This window comes from Nematostella vectensis, chromosome 15 (genome assembly GCF_932526225.1).
Source record: "Nematostella vectensis chromosome 15, jaNemVect1.1, whole genome shotgun sequence".
Taxonomy (NCBI): domain Eukaryota; kingdom Metazoa; phylum Cnidaria; class Anthozoa; order Actiniaria; family Edwardsiidae; genus Nematostella; species Nematostella vectensis.
In genome coordinates, this window is record NC_064048.1 from 9,224,964 (window position 1) to 9,252,387 (window position 27,424).

General features: G+C 40.2%; 2 protein-coding genes across 2 annotated transcripts in view; one reads left to right on the forward strand and one right to left on the reverse strand.

Annotated features, from left to right (window-relative positions):
- LOC116618323 lies at positions 1–10,314 on the forward strand. The gene is made up of 9 exons (XM_032381846.2): positions 1–366; positions 2,524–2,554; positions 3,031–3,208; positions 4,060–4,168; positions 6,803–6,914; positions 7,756–7,791; positions 7,907–8,186; positions 8,834–8,988; positions 9,473–10,314. Exons 1-9 carry the CDS (start codon positions 331–333, stop codon positions 9,760–9,762), a joined length of 1,227 nt encoding a protein of 408 aa, XP_032237737.2. The 5' UTR covers positions 1–330; the 3' UTR covers positions 9,763–10,314.
- LOC116618328 overlaps positions 10,201–27,424 on the reverse strand; it is a 21,954-nt gene continuing 4,730 nt past the window's right edge. Inside the window, exons 10-25 of the mRNA XM_048722411.1 lie at positions 26,559–26,638; positions 25,489–25,708; positions 25,372–25,395; positions 23,723–23,895; positions 23,451–23,533; positions 23,032–23,385; positions 22,273–22,299; positions 19,178–19,367; positions 18,209–18,394; positions 16,883–16,915; positions 16,727–16,799; positions 16,352–16,476; positions 15,845–15,994; positions 15,544–15,712; positions 14,286–14,473; positions 10,201–10,736 (exon numbers count right to left, since the gene is read on the reverse strand). Of these exons, the coding sequence (XP_048578368.1) occupies positions 10,563–10,736; positions 14,286–14,473; positions 15,544–15,712; positions 15,845–15,994; positions 16,352–16,476; positions 16,727–16,799; positions 16,883–16,915; positions 18,209–18,394; positions 19,178–19,367; positions 22,273–22,299; positions 23,032–23,385; positions 23,451–23,533; positions 23,723–23,895; positions 25,372–25,395; positions 25,489–25,708; positions 26,559–26,638 (2,249 nt within the window). The 3' untranslated portion in view covers positions 10,201–10,562. The remainder of the gene's footprint in view (positions 10,737–14,285; positions 14,474–15,543; positions 15,713–15,844; positions 15,995–16,351; positions 16,477–16,726; positions 16,800–16,882; positions 16,916–18,208; positions 18,395–19,177; positions 19,368–22,272; positions 22,300–23,031; positions 23,386–23,450; positions 23,534–23,722; positions 23,896–25,371; positions 25,396–25,488; positions 25,709–26,558; positions 26,639–27,424) is intronic.

The following is a 27,424-nucleotide window of genomic DNA, read 5'->3' on the forward strand; positions in this document are numbered from 1 at the left end:
AGTCACAGAAAGCTGAAAAAAGCCCAGTCTGAATAGGGTTAATGAGAAAGTGAGAGGCTGAAACTATCACCCCAATACGTTGGCTCTTTTTGCGCGAACGTATGAATAAACGATGGGAAGTCGTTAGGTGCAATTCATTGTCGATAGATTTATCGTGAGGACGGTGGTGACAAGACATCTAGTGATATTAGGCTCGGCGGGGAAATGGCGTCGGAGATGAATCAATCACACGTAGCGGGTGTCAGCTGTAAAAACAAGCTTTGCTTTAAAGTCGACTCAAAAACAACTTTTCCCCACAAGCCTTGGATCTGTTTGTGAAATATTAATTGAATGATCATGGAGCCCCGGATTATTTGGGCGACATTGGTAAGTTTATTTTTTTAACATATTCGACAATTTTCAATGAAAAGAACTCGTTCGCGTGAGGAGTCAAATGCCTCTTATGATCTGTAAGTCACCAAGACAACTTAATCGCGTGGTCTATAGAGAAGTTTTTGTGTATTTTAGATCATTCAAATAAGCTGCAATAATTGTATGAACAGTTTTGTTTATTCTAATTGGTGTACAAGTGACAAGGATGAAGTGGAGAGGCCCGACGTTTTTTTTGTTGTTGTTGTGTTGTTGTATTTTGGGCTATTCAAGCTCTGTCACAACCCCCTTTTCCCGATTGTTTTTAAACTGCCAATTATCACTACTATCACTACTACATTGCATTTGTGACCGTTGGCTTGTTGGCTAGGGAAAACGTATCACACACCACACCATATAACGGCAAATTGCAACGAAGATGGCGACAGCAATGAGAGCGTGAACACTAATTCTTTTATCCTGAGCGTTCAAACCTAAACCAGTGTCGATGAATAAAATAGCTTCATAGTTCCAAAAAAAAAAGATTAGCCTAGAACCTGATTTCTATCATAACGAAAAATGAAATTCTGTTTTTTAACACACACGTCCCTATCCTCGCTAGACTATAAAGGGGGGTCTTGGGGGGTCTAATTACAGCTCAGTACCGCACAATATTTTCGAAAATATCGCATAATGCACAGAAGGACGAGGATTTTTTTAGTGCATGGTGTTCTGAATTCGATCATCCCTACTACATCGAAGGGGCACCCACTACCGCGATTGACATACAGTTAAAAAGATATCAAAAACCTAACATTTAACAAGAGTGAGGAAACTATATCATTCACAGCTAAAAAGAACGAGGAAAACACCAGCTTTTTAATAGTTACGAAATCTAACATCTGTTGATCATAAATGTCTTGTATTGGCCTGAAAGAGACACTTGACGTAATTCAAAATCTATGGGCTTTTCAATTTTGACACAATGTAAAACAATTATTTTCAATAAAAAAAAAGATACCTTGCGCTTAAAAGTAATGCACGGATGCATAATATTTCTAGGTTGGTTTAGTGAGTATTTTCGTGATTCGTGATTGGCCCTAATTAAATTCGTGAAAAGCCTAAAAATAAATTCGTGACTCGTGATCGAGTACTTTATCGTGATCCGTGATTGGGGTATTTTTACTTTCGTGACTCGTGATTTTGCATGGCTAACTTCGTGAAACGTGACCGTAGACGCCGAGAATAATTAAAACACGAATTCATGTAATGAGAGCGACTACAAAACAATGCTCAACTTGACAGGAGCTGTAGTTACAATCACTCCGCATCGATTGTAACGGTTTTTTTTTCGCCACGCGATTCATACATTTATACGTAGAAGCAACATCGAAATAATTATGTGTTTAGTTTAAGTGAGGAGTGAATCATCCGCAGCGTTCGTCAATGAAACAGATTTGTCGATTAAACTGCATTGGATGCCCTGAGTCTCCAAGTGATTGTATTTTACATCATATATTCATGAGTACAGCAAAAGAAAAAAAATCTGATTCGTGAAAGCTTCTTTTTTTGAATTCGTGATTCGAGAAAGCGTGAAAAATAACTTCGTGATTCGCGAAAGCGTGAAAAATAACTCCGTGATTCCCGAAAGCGTAAAAAATAACTTCGTGATTCGCGAAAGCGTGAAAAATAACTCCGTGATTCGCGAAAGCGTGAAAAATAACTTCGTGATTCGCGAAAGCGTGAAAAATAACTTCGTGATTCGCGAAAGTGTGAAAAATAACTTCGTGATTCGTGATGGGCACGCCGTCTTCAACACGCCCTCTATAGTGGATGAGCTATACCTCCACATAAATGCCTATCATACACATTAAAGAACCCATATCAGCCGCACCTTTGTTTTTGTTTTCAAGAAGAATCATTAAAAGAAATTTGAAAAAAAAGTGTATACCAATTTTGATCACAATAGCTACCTCAACTCATCAAATGCAAATAGATGCTTAGGCCTATATGGCTTATTTTTGCCATAAAAAAGATAATGAATTTTAGAGGATCGTAATTTTCTTGAGCTTTTAGGCTTTTTGCGGTCATATCAGGAACGATGGAGAACGGGTTATTAATAAATGAATAATGAAGCTATTGCAGAATCGTCTATACTCCCTATTTTCTTTATAGGCACTTGTATGGATCGTCAGCAACTCGGAAGGTAGGGCGTTTAGCTGTATTTCACACAGCCACAAACAAAGCCATCAAGATAGCCATGAATAAAGACACATTGACAACCCACTGACATAGCCTTCAAAGGCATAAAATTGCCACATACACAACCTACAAACATACAGCCATGAGAATACACATACAGCCATGAGAATACACATACAGCCATGAGAATACACAAAAACAGCCACAAATACAGCCATCGAAACAACCATAAACATATATCCTTACGCGTACACAGGGGGGTGCGCAGGGTGGGTGGGTGGGTGTCTTACTGCACTTCTTCCCCCCCTCCCCTCCTCTCTGCCAATCCTGGGCACGCACCTGATGTTTATCTATTTATTGAAATAGCTGGTTGACTGGAATTATATTGGCCAGAATATTATGTAGATTAATTTTAATTAATATAATAATTCAATGCAGTATTTAGAATAATTTATATCTGCGTATGCTATGTTTTTCCAGCGGCCATCTTCAAGTATCAGGTTCGTTTCTACACAAAGTCAATACAAAAAGACAGCGACTCAGCTGCAATTAGCATCAAGCTTTTTGGAAACAAATCAGACAGTTTGCTTGGAAAAGTGCTGAATTTTAAAGACAATCCGGACCTTGATTCCCTGTTGCTGGGCTTTGGAAAACTAGGGTAAGTAAGGGGGAGAAGGGGATCGCTTGAAAATATAGACAGTAAATAATCTTGCAGCCACACTACTCTAACTCCCAATCACCATATTTGGAACATGCTCTTAAGCGTACTTTTTATGACACAAGTGAATGATGATAACAAACTAGAATAAAAAGGAGCGTGAACAGGGGGGTGCGCAAGATGCGCGCGCACCTTCCCCCGCGCGCGCACCCCCCTTTGAAGACCAAAAAGTGAGTTATTTCTTATTAAGGAATCTTCATATACGATGCTTTTTCCAGGTGATACCTATGACTGCACACCACTCAGCCAATCCTGGGTACGCGCCTGGTCGTTGTTCTTATGTTTATACGATTCATTATCGAATATATGTTTTTCCAATGAACTGATTATTGTGCAAATACAACGTCCATTTCAATCTGCTGATAGAATTTAACATTTTTAGAGAGGTACCATAGCGAGTAAAATTGTTTGAAACATAGACTCCAAAAGCATTCGGATCACTTATACAATAACACCTATTTCAAATAAGGTTGAACTCAATAAATCACATGACCCGACCGCAAGTTGTTAGGAGGATATAGAATTCTTGTAAATGTGTCTATTAACATTTATATTGCTTTCAGGAATGAGATCTAAGCCATTGATACGTTACCCATGAACCAGTACTTGACGACATTTGACAATTAATCCCAACGGAACATACCTCTTACTGACCGAGTGCACGCCGCAATAGAACTTATTAACCAGCGTTTTCAGAAACATTTTTATCGCGCTGGCCGTTAATCAACCAACGCTACCTTAGATTTTGGATAATTTAACCTATAGCATTTAATTTGCCGTTTATCTTGTAGCACTGATGTTTACCTGATTGAGTTGGCTCCCACGTGGCTTGGGGAATTGAAAAGTGTTGCTGTCACGCAGACAGACACATCCAGAAAAATGATATGGCACCTGAGCAAGGTGAGATGTGATGGGTACAGATGGTAAATGATGTGGCACCTGAACAAGGTGAGATGTGATGGGTACAGATGATAAATGATATGGCACCTGAACAAGGTGAGATGTGATGGGTACAGATGATAAATGATGTGTCACCCGAGCAAGGTGAGATGTGATGGGTACAGATGATAAATGATATGGCACCTGAACAAGGTGAGATGTGATGGGTACAGATGATAAATGATGTGGCACCTGAGCAAGGTGAGATGTGATGGGTACAGATGATAAATGATATGGCACCTGAACAAAGTGAGTTGTGATGGGTACATATGGTAAATGATGTGGCACATGAACAAGGTGAGATGTGATGGTTACAGATGGTAAATGATTTGGCACCCGAGCAAGGTGAGATGTGATGGGTACAGATGATAAATGATGTCGCACCTGAGCAAGGTGAGATGTGATGGGTACAGATGATAAATGATGTGTCACCCGAGCAAGGTGAGATGTGATGTGTACAGATGATAAATGATATGGCACCTGAGCAAGGTGAGATGTGATGGGTACAGATGATAAATGATGTGGCACCTGAACAAGGTGAGATGTGATGGTTACAGATGATAAATGATGTGGCACCTGAACAAGGTGAGATGTGATGGGTACAGATGATAAATGATGTGGCACCTGAACAATGTGAGATGTGATGGTTACAGATGATAAATGATGTGGCACCCGAGTAAGGTGAGATGTGATGGGTACAGATGATAAATGATATGGCACCTGAACAAAGTGAGTTGTGATGGGTACATATTGTAAAGGATGTGGCACATGAACAAGGTGAGATGTGATGGTTACAGATGGTAAATGATTTGGCACCCGAGCAAGGTGAGATGTGATGGGTACAGATGATAAATGATGTGGCACCTGAACAAGGTGAGATGTGATGGGTACAGATGATAAATGATGTGGCACCCGAGCAAGGTGAGATGTGATGGGTACAGATGATAAATGATATGGCACCTGAACAATGTGAGATGTGATGGGTACAGATGATAAATGATATGGCACCTGAACAAAGTGAGTTGTGATGGGTACATATGGTAAATGATGTGGCACATGAACAAGGTGAGATGTGATGGGTACAGATGATTAATGATATGGCACCTGAGCAAGGTGAGATGTGACGGGTACAGATGATAAATGATATGGCACCTGAACAAAGTGAGATGTGACGGGTACAGATGATAAATGATATGGCACCTGAGCAAGGTGAGATGTGATGGATACATATGATAAATGATGTGGCACCTGAACAAAGTGAGATGTGACGGGTACAGATGATAAATGATATGGCACCTGAGCAAGGTGAGATGTGATGGGTACATATGGTAAATGATATGGCACCTGAACAAAGTGAGATGTGACAAGTACATATGGTAAATGATTTTGCACCCGAGCAAGGTGAGATTTGATGGGTACAGATGGTAAATGATATGACACGATAAATGATATGGCACCTGTGCAAGGTGAGATGTGATGGGTACATATGATAAATGATGTGGCACCTGAACAAGGTGAGATGTGATGGGTACAGATGATAAATGATGTGGCACCCGAGCAAGGTGAGATGTGATGGGTACAGATGATAAATAATGTGGCACCTGAACAAGGTGAGATGTGATGGTTACAGATGGTAAATGATGTGGCACCTGAACAAGGTGAGATGTGATGGGTACATATGGTAAATGATGTGGCACCTGAACAAAGTGAGATGTGATGGGTACAGATGATAAATAATGTGGCACCTGAACAAGGTGAGATGTGACGGGTACATATGGTAAATGATGTGGCACCTGAGCAAGGTGTGATGTGACGGGTACAGATGATAAATGATGTGGCACCTGAACAAGGTGAGATGTGATGGGTACAGATGGTAAATGATGTGGCACCCGAGCAAGGTGAGATGTGATGCGTACAGATGATAAATGATATGTCACCTGAACAAAGTGAGATGTGATGGGTACAGATGATAAATGATGTGGCACCTGAACAAAGTGAGATGTGATGGGTACAGATGATAAATGATGTGGCACCTGAACAAAGTGAGATGTGATGGGTACAGATGATAAATGATATGGCACCTGAGCAAGGTGAGATGTGACGGGTACAGATGATAAATGATGTGGCACCTGAACAAGGTGAGATGTGACGGGTACATATGGTAAATGATGTGGCACCTGAGCAAGGTGAGATGTGATGGGTACAGATGATAAATGATGTGGCACCTGAACAAGGTGAGATGTGACGGGTACATATGGTAAATGATGTGGCACATGAACAAGGTGAGATGTGATGGGTACAGATGATAAATGATGTGGCACCTGAACAAGGTGAGATGTGATGGGTACAGATGATAAATGATATTTCACCTGAACAAGGTGAGATGTGATGGGTACATATGGTAAATAAAAGTGATGGACGATGACGATAGCGATAGCGGGAAAGATGGTTTTGGTAATGATTTAGATATATGGAAATGATTTGTATCGATTGTACGACCCTCGATGCATTCTGAAACAAGTTAGCTTATGATCAATTTCCACCTTATTCGGACATCGATGAGTATTTTATCCGGCGGGTAAACTATTCTTTCAGATTCTGATCGTTGATTATGAGGACCATAGCTACTACGATTTTTTTGTGGACCACTTGTTCAACTCTTCATCAACCGTGGACGGCAGAGTCGACCACGAAGTTGCTCTCACTAGTAAGTCATCACTTGTAACTAGAATAGGCGAATTGCACTACGAGACCATGTGACTTTTTGAGAGACAAACAAACTAACACTAAAGAAAACACCAATAACCATAGTAATAATAATAATAATAATAATAATAATAATAATAATAATAATAATAATAATAATAATAATAATAATAATAATAATAATAATAATAATAATAATAAAACAATAATCTTCCCAGCTCCAAGAGCTCATGATAAACGGCTAAAGCAGTTCAAGTGGTTGTAAAATCGATCAAGTGACAGTAGCAGAAATAACACGCAGATGATGCCCCGCCCCTAGTCTCAAGTGCCCTGCTTTCGGCTCTGATAGCAACGAAGAATGTTAGGCAGGCTCGCTTGGATCTCAGAGATAGTATAAGCAGAGTTGGGTTAGGCAACATCAGGTTTCTGATAAAAATCTGACCACCCCCGAAAGAGCCGAAAAGGGATTTTTTTCATGCCATTGCAGTATCTCCATGGGACGTTCATTATCGGATTTGGCTACAATAAAATTTGAGTTTTTGATGATTATGACATACTAGAGTGATTAATTTATCTAATTCGCTAATAGCACGTCTAATGTGAACAAAAAGTGAACTTTTCGCCGTTGATGGGGGGGGGGGGGGGTACGAACGCACCCCCCTGGGAACTGGGCTGCGCTTAGAATAAAAAAAATACAAATTCTGGAGACTCTATTTTTACCACCATCCCTACAAATAATAATAAATATACATTAAATAATCAACATTTCCTATTCAACGTTCGCATAATTATGATAATCGCCTTACTACTTTATATACGGGAAATGTCACTTTTTTTTACAGGGAGATATGGAGGAAAGGATTCCCCACAATACAAAGGTTTGCATCCAGCATCACCGCGAAAACAATTGATAGTAATTTATTCATGTTTCTCTTTTCCTTTAGTTTTCATATCGTTCTTCTTAAAATCTAAATTTGCATCTTGTTTCACCAGGCTGTCTGGCCAAAAATTCAGACATTTGGTTCCACGAAGACGGCGTCTACAAAAAAGGAAAAGTACTAGACACATGTTCCACTAATGTCACTTTGCGGCTGGACAGCGGAGCTACAAGACATGTCTCTCGCAAGGAGATAATTCGCTCCAGTCCCCCTTTGCTTGTGAGTGATGACGCTTTGTACTTTGACACTCCCATCTCGCCCTCTGATAATTTCATCGTCTCCTGGAACTCCTCGACACAGTACTACTACGCAGCTGGGTATTACGGGACATATAGGTAAACTTCAATGACGATTATTAACAGAGGTAATAACTTTTTATTCTGGCGACGATCCCTTATCAATCAATGCTGTCGTTTTTCCTAAATGGTCTAAAAGAGCCTGGGGCGAGCGCGCTGGAGACCTGTGATATTCTAAAACGTTAGGGACTAGGCTCCATTTCAAAGATGGCTGCCAGCAAAATCGTAGTAAACATGAACTTCTGCAAGTTTACGTTGAAATTCTCGACTTACAAAGTTTTAGACTGATAAAAAAAAAACGAAAAAAATGATTGAAGCGGACTCCCAAATATGGTTTGTAATGCCTAATAAGGAAATGACCGAGCGAGCTAGAAAAACGACAGTTTTATTTTAAAACAAGATTGACTGATATGAGGAAAAATTCTGACCTGTTTACGAAAAATTCGCTAAGCACTGTCGCCTCAATTAACAGATATGTAGCTCATAGCTAGCGTACTAACTCTTGTTTACAGTTGTAGAAAGATCTGGGTCCGCACCTAGTATTTAAATGTTGAAATAACGGAATTTTTCGAATAAGCGCCCTTCTTTAGATAAGCGCCCCTCCCAAATAAGCCCGCTCCCTCCCTAAACAAGATCTCAACAAAATCACCAGGGTGTAAATCTTACTCTTTTATCATTTCTTACAGTCACATAACAACATATATACCGTCCACGGGTGATAGCTTTAGAGTTTTCTTTACCAAGTTTAAACTAAAGTTCATCCCTTCTGGCCAAATTGTTGAGCTTTATGCAGCACATATGCGATTCATCGACCCAAAGCCGCCTTCATTCTGCATGCAAGGTGAGTAAAATAAAGCGAGAGATGGGTTTGGGCATAAAATTGCGATGGGTATATCTCGTCATTTCACATTCTGTTTTGTTAAGACACATCTGCGTATGGGAAAAGTCGAGAAAAGTACTCCTTTTGCTACGCGGGGGGGGGGGGGGGGGGGGGGCTGACGCTCGAAACGTCCGCGAAACTCCTCTATTTTCGCATTATTTAGCTTTGAAAGACCCCCAAAAGAAGCTCACGCCTACGGATCGATGCACGAGACACAAAATAGTTTCCGAATTCTTTGTTGTTGTTTTTATATAATTTAATCAATCTAATGACATCATTTGGGTATCCCTTGGTGCTACGGAGAGCTTTGTTTTTTGGCGCTCAAGGCCTTTGTACTCTATTCCATTGTTTCGTTCTAAAGTCTTTGTTTTTTATTTTTGTTCCATTGTGGTTTTGGTGCTAGTGCTCAGTAACACCAAGAAACTACCCATCATTTTGTTTTCAGATGGTGAGAGTTGCCTAACAAATGAGCCAAATTTCATTACTTCCCTGTACGCATGTCACCAGCAGCGCCATCTACCTCACTCACTCGTCCTCGCAACTTATGAATCCTCAGACGAGATACGCTGCGGGATCCTTTGCTCAAGACATACCCAGTGCATGGGCTTCACCCTTTATGGTGGCCAGTCGTGTGATGATCAAAGTCTCACATTTTGTGAACTTAGAGGTTCTGTAGATAGAGATGGAGGGAGCCAGGATACTGGAGAAATCCGAGTCTGCCAACGAGTGGAATAAAACATTAAGCCAGAAGGTTTACCCTATGATAAAAGTCTCACATTTTGTGAGCTTAGAGGCTTTGTAGATAATGAGGGAGCAAGAGTGCTGGAGTATTGACTTTGCCAGTGTTTTAGATCATGGAATAGTCACTCAACTGCGTCTAGTTGCGTACGTTTTCGTTAGTATCTAATCCCTAGTCCCCCGAATTGTATGATCCCGGTGTGGGAAAGGGCGGCTGCAGCAAAAGCGGCGGGTGGTTGTAACTTATAAATAATCTAATCATCACTATATTCATAACTTTTCAATTGCATCTCTGTTTGATCGCATCATGGCATTATCAATATTTTTTTTCAGAGCATCAAACATACAATCAATCATTTTTTTATTGAAGTTATCATCAATTGCAAGTTTTTTTTTAAATCACAGGTCATCGAAGTAAATTATTGGACACAGATGCAAAATCGGTTAATATTCAATATTAACTAAGATTATTACAAAGTAATCTTTGAGATTTGTTATGAAATCCCACAACTAGTGAAACCCAATCTGCAATAAAGTCATAACCATTAACTTGTTACCATCACCTTTACCATACCACATGCATGCTTTTTGTTAGTGACCTTAGCAAAAATAATGCGATAATAGTCATATCCTTGAATACACAAATTTGGCAGGATCTATCATCATCATTGACAACCCCCCCATCGGTATCAACATCACCATAATTTTCAACATCCCTTTTCCAGCTCAACATTACCATCTTCTCCAGCATCATATCCACTATAATCACCCTAATACGATCCCTTTAAATACCACAATCACCACCACCAGGTACTTTTGCTTTTGGCAGCAGTCAAAAATTGTTCCAGCTCTATTCTTAACATGCGTATTTCATTAGCGAGGTTGTCATTTTGCTTTTGAAGATCAGCTATCTGTTGTGGTGTGACCAAGTTGTCGCTACGGTCAGCTGTACTATCACATTTGGGTCGCATCTGAAAGAGTGCACAACATCAGTATTAACATTATAATTTTAAAATCATCGTCATCATCATTGACATAATTAATACTATTATTATCATCATCATCACCATCATTATCACCACCACCACCACCACCATCATCATCATCACTTTGCTATGTTGATAAATCGACGATGAGATTTTTTTAACGGCAGAAACCGATCAGATAGTGTTGGTAGGTGTGTGTATAGGTGTTATGTGCCATTACTTTCGAAATTTGGTGGTGCCCCCCCTGACAATGGCCGAAAAACCTCCATGATGGTCGATTTATCCACAAGCCATAACCCCCCCCCTGGAAACCGGGGGGATCTAAAATTTTGATAAAAGGTAGCTCTGCCCTTACAAAACTATGGCACCAAGTCTTATTGATTTATTGAACACTCTCATATGAGAATATTGATGATGATGTATAGGACCCTATGGGAAGTGTATCCCTGAACTAGACTTGACTTTTTTTGTAAAAAAGCAAATTTTCGAAAAAAGAACCCTTGATTTATAGCTGAAGATGTAAAGCTATAGCAACCAAGTTTGAAGGGTGGTTGTAACTTGCAAAGATCTCTGTGTGCTGTGAAGCACAATTGTTGCGGTGCGCATGCGCAAGTCGAATTATCAACACACAAAAAATATTATTTTTTACAAGAAAAACTTTTTCTTTATGGACGATTTTATTCTTAAGAATAAAGAATGAACCACACTACCAGATACCGCTCAAATTAGATCAGTATCATCTTTAGTTTTTCAGATGATTTTCGTGGGTCACATGCTAATGTTGATAAATCGACTTGACGCTTTAACCAATAAACTTAGTTAAGTTACAAGGTGTGTATCAGTGCTAGGTCTTTAAAGGTAATTCCCCGACCTGACATCTAACCCCAATTTAAAACATTTTGGGTTTTCAACAACTAAAACATTATTAGCTGAAAATTGTGACTTTGTAACTATTCAATATCCGTTTTACAACACCATCAATACGTGACCGAATTCTTTGACAACTATAACTGTGCAGTAAAAAGATATGTGACTAGGGACGGCCTGTTAAGAGCATGAGGGTCTTGGGACAGGACGGTACATAACACATCCATACATGCATACATACATAGAATCGTGTCATTAAAAGTGCCTTAGTACTCTTTTCTGGTGATTTTAAAATTAACACTATCTTGTAACCACGGGCGAGGCCGGAGGTATTTCTTACGCGCTACACACTTTTTACAATTCATTTGCGTAAATGTTAAAGAATAATTCAGCAACTAGATATATAATCTGTAAGGATAATGAGTTTCTAAAAATTGGGAACACCTTTACTAGTCATAATACGGGAAAGTTATTCGTTACCAACCATGACCTGCACTCTAACAGTGCTCTCGTGTAAGGCGTGTAATTTCAAAATATAGGCTCTACTACGACTAAGTTTCAGATACGCTTTGATAACCAAAATAGTAGAATAGTTAACCACAAGAAAAGATCAGTGGCTGAGGCCGATAACCTGGTGTAGAGTACATTTCAACTCGAATGGACAAAGGTATCATTGGGGAACTAGCGGACTTGACGCACAACCCCTGTGTACGCGCCTGATTGATCAATCTATATTTATCACGAGTGTGGCAGCTTTATATTAAACAGAGTTTTGTTGCGGCTTTTAGAATGTATCCGTGCTAGGGGCTCAAAGAATCGTAGAAAAAATATCGGGAAAGATCTTTCTTTTAGATAAATGTTATATTGTGTACTGAGGCGTTGGATTAATTGCGCCTTCTATGTATTTGGGTGTGTAGTCTGAGAAGAATGTTTTGACCAACATTGCAGCTCTTTATGTGCCTGATGTGCCCGCGATAAGAATCACGGATAATTTTTATCGTCAGCGAATTAACGAATTCCCGGAAGATCTTTATTTAAACTTTTAATACCCTGCTACAACCTATGACACAATCGACCTGCCCTGTTTTACAAAATGCAACGAGGTGTTGACGTTGACTGGTGTAGCGCTGGGTGATAGACGTGATACTATATAGAGCGTTAAAAAGATATATACGGACAGACGCGTTTCGAGGCTCTTGCCTCTTCATCGTTGTCTAGTGCCAAACGTATCTGTCATATCTACCTTTCTAGCCCTCTTTACATTTCCCCGGTATCTTTATAGTTACTGAAGAGCTTCTCGAACCAGGGTTTCTTTAAACTCAAAATACTGCGGATTCTCGAAGACAACAAAACCTTTGAGTGACAATAGAGTAAGTTGTTGTTTACACAGCTAGAAATGGGATTTTTTAACTTAAATACTATATATAAAATTAGCTATCGAAATCGAATTTTGATAGTACTTTTACTGACAGGGCAGTTAAATTATATTTTACACAAACAAGCAGCTTGTAGTGGTCAAGAATGCTTCAAATAAACAGTCTGGTTTTTTTGCGAGTTTTATTGGCTTGTATGCTTTGTGTAACCAAAAACTGTTAATCGAATGTTTAGCTTTGGTCTTAAGTCTTGTGGTCAGCATATAAATGCGGAGCTTATTGTATCAGTTTCTTATTTCAGGAAGATTTATGATCGTTACCACATCATCATTCACCATCGTCACCATCGTCACCATCGTCACCATCGTCACCATCGTCACCATCCTCACCATCCTCACCATCCTCACCATCGTCACCATCGCCATCATCGTCATCATCGTCATCATCGTCATCATCGTCATCATCGTCCCTATCATCATCATCATCATCGTCATCATCGTCATCATCGTCATCATCGTCATCATCATCATCCTGGGTGGAGTGCCTGGGTGGCGACGTTGGCAGACCGTCGCTCTGTAGCACCTGCCCCTTTCACTAGTGGTATCCTGGATCGATTCCCGGTTCCGATGTGTATTTAGTTTGTTGGTTGTCGCCTTTGCACTCAGGGTTTATCTCTCCTGGTTTGTCGGGTTTCCCCACTCCATTTAAAAGGCAACAAATGCGACCCTAAATTTTTCTTCAGTGGTCAGCGGTGAATAGTATGGCGACTACCTTCAATTAGACCCTGTTCTATCAGTGTTCCCATCGCATGTTACCAAGGTGACAAATGTAGAAAACGTTGTCGTTTTGGGGGACTGGTACCGAGAAAACTGTCTTTTCAAGGACCTTCCCAATTGACTAAACATGGTCTAAATCATAGTTTCGCTCTTCAAATTAGAGTTTAGAAAGTCAAAAAAGTTCCGAGTGATGTGGCTCCCCTAAAAATGACAGTGAAATTTCGGATCAAATTTCAAGGCAGTCTTCATAAGTACTTCCTTAGTTTCCTTATAATATTCCTATAATATTATTTTATAAAATTCCTATATTTTTATATATTATAATTATTTCCACAAAGACGACATTTTTTGCCTAAATTTTCTTGATATGTAAATTTCGACAAAACCATTTAAAAATCACCTATAATAAATAAAGGTGATCATTAACAACACCTACGTCATCCCCAACAGCATCATCATAATCATCGTCATCATTATCCTTTAAATGTCTATTTATATTCCACACTTATTCAGGCTACCTTGACAATGACAGTGACGTCGGTTCCCATGGCAACATAGGGGTAGAAATCAGCATCGACCTTTAGGAAGCCTTTTCCGACCTCTCGTCCATTCAGGGTGAACACGACAGGCAGTGTGCCGTCGCTCTCGTTGAGTTTGTCGTAAGCGGCAAAGCATCCGATAAGATCTCCTCGGTTTGCCATGGCCGCTGTAAAAAATATAAAATTAATGGCAAAGAAAAGAAAAGAGGCTGATTTAAGAGCAAATCAGATATTTTTACTCCTATCAAAAGTTTTCAGATGCTATACTTTATTGCATAATATATATTGCCTAAAAGCGGAGCTCAAAACGACCAAATCTTAGCTTATTTTCGCTCAATAATTTGGCGACGTCAACGATGTCATAGATCAATCGACCAACTTGTTATGCCCTCTTTCCCCCACATCTACATGACAAATAACAAGTTTAGCTTTAATTTATTGACATGATCGATGACGTCACGTGACCATCTCATTGCACCCCACTTGAAACATACATCACATTTACCGAGTTTTGTTGGCACACGATGTATCTTTAATAAAATATATATATATTTTTGATGACGTCAGCATATTTTTGCTTCTAGTGGCGTCATTTATGACGTCACAATCACGTGACTTTATTGGTGCACCCCCCATGACACCTTCATGACACATACCAAGATTGGTTGTTATATGATGTTTTGTCATTGATGACGTCACGATCACCTGACCATATTGGAGCACCCCCCTTGACACCAACATGACACCTACCGAGTGTGGTTGTGAAATAATGTTTCTTTCAAGAGATACGAATGTTTTTGCTTTTAATCACGCTTTTTGCTTTAAGTCATCGGTGGATTTTATGCATCTTGTGGAAGGTAAGGGATGGAGAGGGGCGGGGCAGGGCTGGACAGTTCGTTTAAAGCTTTTGGCTATAGAAAGGGGTAAGGGGTAAAGAAATGAAATAGGCCAGTTGATTTCCTGCACCCAGCTGACTTTGCTATTTGCAATCCGTTTGTCGTATGCCTTTTGCCATAGTAAGCGTGCTATGATTGGTAAAAACAACCGCAATAGCTTTAGTTAGATGCTATCAGGGGACAGGTTGTTAAGATAATTTGCATCTATGTCTTTCTGGTCACATGATCGGTTACGCATTCCATGTGACGTTAACATACACGTAGTATTGTCAACAGAAAAATTAAACGTCATATCTGTTTAAACATCGCCACTCAAATTAGAAGAAATATATGTTCCATACCATCCTCAGCTCTCCCAAATTTGGGATCTTTGTAGTCAAATACTTTCCCATTACCCACGTGGTAACCGACCGTGTTGCTTTGCCAGCCTGGAAACAAGTGCAAGTTGTAGCCTCTGCTAACTAGCCCAACAGCAAGAGAGCGGTTTTCATCGCAATCTTGAATGAGGACCTATACGGCACAAAATTGATAAGAACTATAAGCACCACAAAAATAAAACGCCTCCTTTACAAAGCACTTGCGGTACACTCTTAAATGAGGACTATGAATATCAAATTAATAAAGCGAGCTGATCATTTATACCTCGAAACCAGGGAAATCGCGGGTGAGATGGCGATCGTATCTAGCGCCATGATGAACCTCTGGCTTTTCAAAGAGGGAGCATATACAAGAGTCTGGGCCGAGGTACATCAGCTGATTCCCGTCAATCCTCATTCCGACAGAGTCCCAGGCCTGAAAATACGCCTCGTGACGTTAATATAATGAATAGAAACTTTGCATGACTGTTCAAACAGTAAAAGCGTGAAAGATTAGTAAAACTAAATTGCACTATTTTGTACAATTACTAAATAGTGAATTTTCAATTTCCCTCACAAAATAGTGTGGCCGCTCAACCGGGACAGTGAGACAAAAGAAAACAAGAGAAAGCCAGACAAAGTTACGGTCCAACTATTTTACTAAATAGTGGCGTTTATTTTACTGGCGCTGCTGTATCAAATAATAGAAGTTGTGGTGTTTTGGTATAATCTATCTCTTGATACTAGAGCCTCTACTTCGCGGAATATGATAGTGGACTATAAAGAGCTTTACCGCTTTCCCTGATGGGAAGCCCATCGTCTCGGCTTTGTCCTCGCGGAAGACTTGTTTGGCGATGTGTCCGACCATTCGACTATTTTTCGCAGTCTCCTCGACAACCCGATCAATTTTGCTTCCATCTTAAGGCGGAAACAGAAATAACACTTATGAAAATCCATAATCGTACGAAGGGTGTCTTACCTTATTTGAAGGAGCGAGGAGCTCTTACAATACTTTCGGAGGGATGGGAATAATCTCTAGGAAGCCCTAATAAGTAGGTAAATTTACGTCGCATTTCTTGAAATTGCTCAAGCAGGCTTTTTCAGGCCTTTTTAAACTGGATTTATGCGCATAGTCTTGGAAATCCTGTTTGAACTGTAAAAATCTGACCTGTCATTGAAAAAGAATATCCGTAAACAGAGCTGTACGCAGAACGAAGGTCCTTTAGCAGGCGCTCGAATATCTGTGGAAACCAAACATGCAGTTCAAAATAAAATGTGCTCATATACTCTAGGTCCCTTCTCGTTTCTTTTCCTCTATACTCACAGGATCGACCTTTTCTAGTTTCTTCAGTTCAGACTGCAATGAAAGTGATATGGTAAGTTAAGGTACAGTACATATCATGCAGTGGAATCAGTATTACTTGCTGTAAAAAAACAAAACCAAGTAAAATCGATCTATAGGTTGCCTTTCTGTCAGCGGTAAGAGGCCTGATAATAGACTCCTTCAGTAAATCTAACACCACGATTCGAATCAGGGTAACGCGCGGTCCCTTGGTCCCGTGGTCCCTTGGTCCCGTGGTCCCTTGGTCCCGTGGTCCCGTGGTCCCTTGGTCCCTTGGTCCCTTGGTCCCTTGGTCCCTTGGTCCCTTGGTCCCTTGGTCCCTTGGTCCCTTGGTCCCTTGGTCCCTTGGTCCCTTGGTCCCTTGGTCCCTTGGTCCCTTGGTCCCTTGGTCCCTTGGTCCCTTGGTCCCTTGGTCTCTTGGTCCCTTGGTCCCTTGGTCCCTTGGTCCCTTGGTCCCTTGGTCCCTTGGTCCCTTGGTCCCTTGGTCCCTTGGTCCCGTAGTGCCGTGGTCCCGTGGTTCCGTGGTCCCTTGGTCTCGTGGTTGAGCAGAATCGCCAAAAACAGGGGGAGGAGTGTTCAAATTAAAACATGTCGGCCGATCAAAAGTTTGATCAAGTCATCCGCAATAACACCATCTACCGACTACAAGCAGACTACCTTTAAGTGTTGTTTTTAAGCAGTAATCGTATCGAGCGAATAAAACTTTCTTTCGAATCCATATTTTTTAAAAGTGTCTTTTATAAAGCTGTGTTCAATGCTATCGAAGGCCTTCTTGAAATCTGCTGGAAATAAAAGGGCTTTAATATTTTTATCTCGAAAGTAATGCATAATGTCGTATATAAGTCTTATTTGGTCTCCAATAAGGCGCCCCTTGACAAATGCCGCTTGATCCTCATCTATTAAAAATGGCAAAACTCTCACAAGCCTATTGCTTATTGCTTTACTACATATCTTTGCGTCTTCATTAATCAAACTAGTTCCGGCTTTTCAATAAAAGTGATTATTGCCTTTTTTTTAGTTGTTGTCAGTTCCCCTTATCAAAACAATCATTAAGACACGTTACTAGGTCTTCGCCTAACAAATTCCAGAATGCTATGTAAAATTACTTTGACATTCCGTCATTACCGGGAGTCTTGGATGGGCCTAATTGCGTTAGGCTATCATAGCATTCTTTGACGGTTAACAAGCCGTCACAGCTTGTCTATGCTCTTGTCCAGTAAGTCTTGGGGTGTTATTGGAAGGAAGGAGTTCAAAACATTCCTTTGGGTAAATACAATGCCTTATAGAAGGCTCACTGAGTCTACTCACCATCTCGGCTGTCCTACATGCCTTATAATCAACACGACAACACCTCTGTTGACAGGTCTTCCACAGGTAGCCCACCAGCAGTACAAACAGAGAGGCAATATTGAAGGGGACTGGGACTGGGTGATAACCGATGTAGGTTCTGATTGTGATCGCTTTCGTGTACGACCATTCGTACAATGAGTTATCCTAAAAAGGAATGAGCGCCGTTGGAAAACATTATACTTCGAAGTTGATTAAGGCTGGCGTGAGTTCGAGTTATCGAAGGTTCATGGGGTAAAGATGCAGAGAATGTTATTTTTTGTTTAAAATATTAAATTCAAGCGAAATTTGTTTTGGTTTGAGTTAGCGGTAGGTTCGTATTATTGGGAACCAACTTGTATGTCTAAGTGCGTATAATGAAGACATGGTAACAATAATCGTTCCCATACATTCCTTGTTAATTAGTTGTTTGCTTCGTACAGAAAGCCACCAACCCATCCACTGCCCTGTTAGCGGCTGATGATGGAATTTTTTCCGTCCCCCTCTTTGGGGATTTAGTTAACGAGGTTCCATTGCTACTTTAACTCCTTCCATTAGCGTCATTCATGTTAAGCACATCAACACCCTGCTACAAATTTAAAGCCTCCACTCCCGACATGATGGAAAAAACCCTGAACATGCGCACTTCTATTAGATTGAGAAAGAAGACACAATTTCTTGCAATGGTCATCGGTTCCTTGTATTCCGGAATTATTTTCAAAACACAAATAACGTGAGGCCGAAATGCACATACCCAGATTTTGGCTTTTTAAGATAATTTTTTTCCTTGAACATCCTTGCGCTATGTTTGAGCTTAGGAACGAAAAGCATTTTGTTTGATATTACTCACTAAGTACTTAGGGGAATTTTCCGCATTATTTGATGTAAAATGAGCTTATTGGAGAGGTAATTTCATGTTTTTCCGTCATGTCTCCCGACCCCTAAGCGTACCTCTACTTGTTGATAGGTGTTTGATAGAAGTGCAATCATCATATTCATAAGCATCAGCACGCCCATGATGAGGAATAATCCGTAAAGGACTCTGGCCAGCAATTCCGAGGAACCATCTGAGGATTCCAGAGATTCCAAGTCCACACGACCCAAAAGGGACCAGATCAAATGCCGCACGGCACCCCACCAACTGCAAAATACTATCTTAGTAGAAGATGATTTCACAAAGAGTGAATAGGGGGGGGGGGGGCTCAAGGGTATATGGCCAATCGCTAAAAAAGTAAAGAAATTGGTTTAAGACAAGGGCCATATTGTGGCTTTATGCCTGTAGAATACAAAATGGGTGCTTGGGTTACCTGTGGTCCACACAGCACCCAAATAGTATCATTAGCAAATTGTTCCACTCAAGAAACCGTTTTCAAAGTGTTCCTTTTTCGGTCATCTTTATCACGTTAACGTGTGGGCGATACCCGTATCCGCATAAAAAAGATTGCGTTAAACGGACACTTGGGGACGGGGTCTAAAGCAAGCAGATCACTGGTAGGTTTAATAAAACTGGGAATCAATTGCGTTTTTTTAGAATTACGTGTTTTTAGTTGCTCGTTGCTCTATTTTTAATCTAAGTTTTTTTTTTTAAATGCTCGCTGCTTGCTCGCAGATGACAAAATAAAAAGTCAAAGTGCTAAAGGCTCTTCACAGGTAACCCAAGCATTCGGTTTGTATTCTACATTCTAGTACGCAAGAGAATTTGAATGAAAAAAAAAAAAGAAAATTAAAGAAAATAGATTTCATAGTGGACTCACTTTATTCTTGTCTCTTGGGATCGCTCCTGAGTACTATGGGGCCATTTTACATACTCTTCCCCTTTCACCACCCATACACAAGACGAGTATGAATTTCTCACTTCGCTGACCTTGAGCGCTACTGTCACGATGCATGAACCGACCAGCCGCGCACCCAACTGACATTTCGGCTCGGTAGCCGCTCCTCAAAGCAAATATGTCTGCCCGCTCTAACCCGAACCAATCAAAACCACTTGATAAAATCTTACACACCCGCGCCCCCATGTGAGCCGTCGCTGGTTTTCCCATTTCCTGAGGTCGCTTCTGGATTGTCTGACTTGGTGGCTTCCATTAGGGCGCGGGTGCATAAAATGTCAGCGAAGTGAGAAATTCATGCCAAATTTTCCTATGCAAAAAAGGGATGGCGACTTAAGCTTCATTCGGCTGTTTAGCTTAACTTTAGAGCGTACTGCTTACCGATTTCGAGGTGATCTAATTCATTTTTTCGATATTTTTAGGGCCGAATTCTCGGAGACCTCGGGCTACAGAGAATTCTCTAGGGTGCAACCTTCTCTCTTTCTTCTTCATTCGTCTTGTGTATGGGTGGGGTAAGAGGAAGAGTAAGTAAAATGGCCCCATAGTACTCAGGAGCGATCCCAAAAGACAAGAATAAAGTGAGTCCACTATGACATCTGTTTTCTATAATTTTCATTTTTTTTTTCCATACAAATCCCAAGCATCTCAAGAAAATATAGCCAAAAACTGTCGATTTTGGCAAACGCGGTCACTTTCATATAAGGAAACTATTATATTCTTTATTTGGAAAAACTACATGATTCTTGTCATTTTTAAGGTTACCGTATCGCAGGTGCTTCGTAAACTTTATGACTTGTAATCAGAAAAGAAAAACAGTGACTGTGACCATCTTTAGTCAATGGAGAAGGTCTCTAAAGAGAAGCTAAGATTCCTCGTTTCACCAGATTCCAAAAACGACAACGTTTTCTTCATATGAGACAAAAAAAGTGAGTCCACTATGGAATCTGTTTCCTTTAATTTTTTTTCATACAAATTCTGTTGCGTACTAGAATGTAGGGAACAAACCGAGTGCTTGGGTTACCTGTGGATGACGCAGCATAAAATCGTGTAATTCGTGCATCACCAGTCAACAGCCCTTTAAATTCCCACGAACTTTTACTTTATAACACTAAAAAATATTATTCTTCGGGAGAAAAACGTGTCCCAGGTGAAAAGGAAATTGTAAAATAATTCCAAAGAGATGAACCACCAAACAATGAAGTAAAAATATTGCTTGGAACTTTGGTGCCAGTTTTTCAAACTGTTTTCTGCGCGCGCGCTGACGTGCACTGGAATGATGCAATGAGTGCGCGCGGTTGTGATTTTTTTTTATTCTTTTGCGTAGAAATAGAAATAGTTGTATAAAAGAAAACATTATTTTTGTGCCTTCATTGAGTTTAAAAAACCTCGGTGTTTGTTTGGGGAATTTTCGAGAAGGTGCGGACTCGTGCTCCATTGATCTGAATTCTCCCAAACAAAAACACATCGGTTTTCAAAACTCAAATACGCAAATAATAGGGCTCCAGGCATGAAGAGATTTAAGAAAATAAAACCACCAACAAAAGAAGGAACATTGTGCTACTATTAGAGAGGACCAAAACAACTGCTTCACGGCACTTCATCAACCAAAAAAAAATGAGACACACCTTATTCAAAACACGGTGTCAGTGCAAACAGGGAACGTCAAATGGAGAATGGGAGTTCCACGACCGAAAGGGCTCACGGGTACTAACTATTCTTAGGAACAACGTCATAAATTAGCTCCAGCGATGCCAGAACCATAAATAAATGGCCATTAGTAGATAATAGGACGAATTATACATATTTTTTCTGCATTTGGAAGAATTTTTTTTAGATCCATGGCCATCAGATCCATCCTTTTGGTCGTAAAACGGCTTTTTTCCACTTCCCATTTATCACCATGTGCACTGACAACGTTTTTGAAAAGGTGTATTAAGAATAGGGAAATAGGCTCAGCAAGATCAATGACAAAAGGCAAACCAACTGGTGCAGTTATCGGCGTACATCCTGAATGATTAGAAGGATGGATTTTAGTGACTAATAAAAAAAGCATAAATGATTCCAAAGAAAAAATAGGACTTATCGAGCTTAAAATAAGATGGGGTAGAATGAAACTTAAAAAGAAATAAACTAGAAGAAAATATTAAACGAAAGCGTAAAATATATTAAGTTAAATGCTTGAATGCATTGAAAGTTGGCATTATTGATGCTTCTTACCAATTTATTCCTGGCTCTCTGCAGAAGCTAGAAAATAAATAAATAAAAAACACTTTAAATTTCAATACTCTGAGGACTTAGGGTGTATTTTGAATGGGAGGGGGAGGGGGGAAGTTTATTTCAAGGGTGAGGGTAGGCAACACAGACAACACGCAAAGAATTACATATGTATCATCGGCGTAGCCAGGATTTTTAACAGGAGGGGGCCCAGAGGGTCATTTCAAGGCATTTTCTCCTGTCTTAAACATTAACTGCATTTTTGGCTGCTAGGAGGGGGGGGGGGGGGGCTGGAGGGGGCCCTGGGCCACCCCCTGGCTACGCCCCTGTGTATGCAGGTTTTAATTTGCGTTTTATAAATGTTAACCCTAAAAAGGATTTCAAGTTGGGAAAGCAAGAATGGGAAGGGGAGAGGAGGGAAGGAAGGGGGAGGGGGGTTTGCTGACTTCCAGTAACTGTCATCAAAGAGCATTACACTGCTTTTTGTACGAAGTTCATGTCGACATCGAACTTAACGGATACATCTTTTTTTCCTTTTTTAACTTGGCAATTATTTGGAATAACATCTTTAATGTAATTTATGTTTAAGATGTCTAACAAAATATGTCTTTGTATCTAGGTGTATCCAACCTAGATTGCATTGGTAGTTATGATGCTATTATTTCAGTCGAACTCTTTAGTTAGGAGGGTTAGAAAAATATTTTTATCGCTTCCCGACTATTCCTGCCTTTCTCAGGCCTGGCATGAGATCAATCCCCTTACCCATGCGAAGCATGAGAAGAGGGCGTCGCATATGATACCTCCACCATATAACTCTTTGTAATGGCCAAAGAGAAAGCCAGGGTTGCCGCCAAAAATTGCCCCAATATGGTGACAACAGCACCAATAATCTGGAAGAGCGCAATCTGGATTGCCCCGGTTGATTTCTTGGACTCCATCATGTGTCCAAACACCCTAAGCGTCAGCAACATGGCATTGAGTCCATACAAGTAGCCCGCCACGGCAAGCAAGCGGTTCTGGGATACATTGGCACCTGATACCCACGTGATAACCCTCAGAATCAGGATGTTGACGTAGGAGAGGAGGGTGAGAAGATCTAGAACATTCCAGCGATCGCTGGCATGAAAGAAAAATAAGATAATAAGTACTTTTATTATTGCGTCTAAATAGATTAAACCCACCTCAGATATTTTCGGAGTGGATCAACTCCCTTTGGACTAGTGACGTCAATCTTACCAGGCTTGGTCCAAATGAGTTGATGGACCTGTATACATGGAGTAAATATCAATCAAAGGGAGCATATAAGCATATAACTTGAAACATTGGTATGAATATTGGAGGATTAGAGGGTCATTAGACTCTTGAAAAGACATTTGAATTATTGTAAAAGTCAATCAATCTCTAAAAAATCCTCATTTCTATAACTCAGGCATATCATGGTTACCATGGTTACCTCGTTTAGAAGGCGACCAACAAAAAAAACTAGGATAAGCCACTCGACGACAGTGAAGGCCTGGGACGAGAGCTGCAGACAGACGAGGAAGTGGAACGCCAACAGCACGAGGTAGCTACACGTGTCACGTGCAAACACGAAATACGGGGTCGTGAAGTAATCCATGTAGCGATCTGACGCACAAACAGAACATGTTAGAACCCGTCTTCCTGGTTAATGATAATAAAAAAGATAGTAATATTTAACTATCATTGGATGAGGTTTTAGTGATATCCGGAATAATCAATGCCGAGACAAGTGCAAACATGAGAGGCTCAAGGCAGAGACTGATCTCATTTTGTGAGACATTGTTGATTCAGAATATCACTAATTAAAACCGAATTCAATAATTGTCTTATTATACTGATACAGTAAAAGACATTTTCTCGAAAACAAAATCCATTCCTGATTTGCACCAAGGCCGCCACTTCTCACAATCGAATCTTCGCGCCCTAAGTACAAGATGCATTGCGCGCGTAAAATGACTAACCTGCGATTCTCAAAATAAAGTGCGCGCCCTAAGCCAATCAAATTTAACATAGTGAAAACAATGACGGCCAATCTCGTCCCAGAGCCCTTCTTATTTGTGCGCATGCATCGCAAAACGATGGAAACTCCACATCGCTGCTGCTAAAATCTTGCAGCAAGACGATCACAGCGCATGCTCGGAAAATGGCGGACTCAATCAGTCTCGCTGAAGTTATCAGCTTAGCTTTAAAGCAGGGAACCTTGAAATTTTTAACCTAAAGATCAACAAAAATAACCAAACTGCTTGTGGTCGACAAGATGCGATGCATTAGGAGTGTTACCGACGGGTTTTTGGAAAATCTCTCATATCAGTCAATGGCTGTCGTTTTTCTAAAGCGCGCGGGAGACCTGTGATATTCTAAAACGTTAGGCACTAGCTCCATTTCCAAGATGGCTGCCATCAAAATTGTAGTAAACACGAATTCCTGCAAGTTAAAACGTGGAAATTCTCGACTTACAAAGCTCTAAAGCGATAAAAAAAGCGAAAAAATGATTGAAGCGGACTCATTACATAACAAATGTTATGTAATGCCTAGTAAGGAAATGACAGAGCGAGCTAGAATACCGACAGTTGTTAAAGCAAGATTGACTGATTTGTTGTATTTCAAATCCTTATGTCCATTTACCAAGTCAAAACCGAAAAATTGAAGTTACTTACTTTTATCGGGGTACTGGTAGTCCCATTTACTATATGTTTTAGCATTTAAATTTGTTCTTGTTTCTATTTTTGCCGCTTTGAAACAATGCAAAAAAAATTTCGCGGCTAGCTTTGCAACATTTTTTTCCGAATCGGGACAACTTCGGGAGTATCGGAAGTTATTCGGTACGTTTTTTATTGACCAATCAGCACCCTCCACTTTTTGGCCGTCAAGGGGGGGGGGGGGGGGGAGGGTAAGCGCGCAACCTGCGCACCCCCCTGTGTACGCGCCAGCAATGAATAATGGCGTAATAATGGCGAGAGTTATGAACGATTATTTAGTAAAAATACCGACGATGCGCAATAATGCTACATTCGCGACTCCATACAAAGCCTCGCTAAACATCATTCCAGGTAAGAGCGAAAGCACTGAGATATCACTCACCGAAATAGTCATGTCCATATATGCCTGAAGAAAAACAATGATTTTTTTTAGTTTATTGTCACTTGAATTGGTGAGGTACGAATGATAGAAGTGATACAAAAGATAGTATGAACTTACTTTTGTTGATTTTACCAACGTCTTCAATGTTTAAATCCGAAAAAAATAGGACATTTTCCTGACGAGTCGCTATGGCGTCCAAATCTTTAATATCAGAATGAATCCCGATGCCTATGGCAACCGTCGTGATGTGGTGAGAGGAGAACCCGTTTCTGATGTTGCTAAGCTCCACCTTGTATTTGTCATCCATCAACTTGTCATCCGTCAATAGAACTAGAACCTGTACAGTCAATGTTAATATTTGTTGTCATTGCCATTTCATTGTCTGTTTATCTCCACCATAGCGGTGGTGATGATAATTATAATCATAATAACAATGAATATTTATGCCTGAAGCCCTGCATGGTTCCAGAGCCTCAAACGTCTCTCTATTTAGTGGCTAGCCAGGTTTAGCCACTAAATAGAGTGACGTTGTAGGCTCTGGAACCAGGGTATGCATCTACGCTACTACGCGGTGGACACTTATAACTATACATGTACAATAACGGTACATGACAATTCAGCAAAGGTGAGGGCACAAATGCAGCCGAGCCAAGTGAGGAAGAGAAAGGTGGTAGAAGGGGCGGAAGGCGGGAAGACAGCTCGATGGAACTTTAGGATTACATTCGAGAACATATCAAGAAAATTTAGCCAAAAATCGTCGTTTTTCCCAGACGCGGTCACTTCCATATAAGTAAATTCATATTTTACTTATTTGGAAAACCTGCACGATTCTTGTCATTTTTAAGTCTGCCGTACAGCAGGTGCTTCGCAAACTGTATATTATAACTATACTATAAATTGTATTCAGAAGAGAAAACCAGTGACCGTGACCATTTTTATGGAATAGAGAAAGCCTGTGAAAGAAACTAAAATTCCTCGGTACCAGACCTCTAAAACGACAAAGGTTTCTTCATATGTTAACCAGAAAGGAGGGACGGTCGCGTGTTCCGTCCAAGTATTTGAGTGACGTCACGCTCGGCTGACAATCTATCCCCACGGGGTGGAACACAACTACCAATTACAAAGCGGGCTCCCAAGGCATAAAGCCATTCATTCCCTTTCGTGTAATAAATATAAAAATATGTCACCTTTTTGTCAGCTTGGGCTTTGGCGAGCGTCTCTTTAACAGTTGTTAGTGCAGATGTGAATTGAACTTTTCTTGAGGTTTCTAAGCAAAAAGTGAAAACATAGATCTGGTGAAATTAAATTTGCAAATTAGAAAGCCGTTGATATCCCAGAATGCTTTGCAGTCTGTAATTGCAGCAAAATGGTTTCAATGGCCTTCAAGCAACGGACATTTGACATTGTGTTTTGAGGCCATGGAAATGGACCTGGTATCAATTCTGCTGTTTTCCTTATTCGGTTTGAATTTTTTTTACGAACCTGAAATATTATTTGTCTAAAAAGCAGTTGCTATCACATTGATTACATGCATATCTATCAGACCATTTATCTCTTAGACTGATGCCTGAGTATTTTGATCTCGTTGTGCTATTTTTGCAATTTTGATTTTTCTTTTGGCTGTGGGTACTTTTCATGGCCAGTACAGGCCGTTTGAGGGGTCAATAGGTTAAAGTTTCTGGTACCAAGAAGGATGAAAAGAACATATACCCAAAGCTCAATTCAAATGTTTTTTGCCGCCTTAAATGCTGTTGTTCTTATCAAAAACTCTTGATTGATTGGTGAGGCATTAAAAGTACGCGATTACATTAAAACTATAATGATAATGATAACGATAACGATAACGATAACGATAATGATAACGATAACGATAACGATAACGATAACGATAACGATAACGATAACGATAACGATAACGATAACGATAACGATAACGATAACGATAATGATAATGATAATGATAATGATAATGATAATGATAATGTTAATGATAATGATAATGATAATGATAATGATAATGATAATGATAATAAATGATAATGATAATGATAAA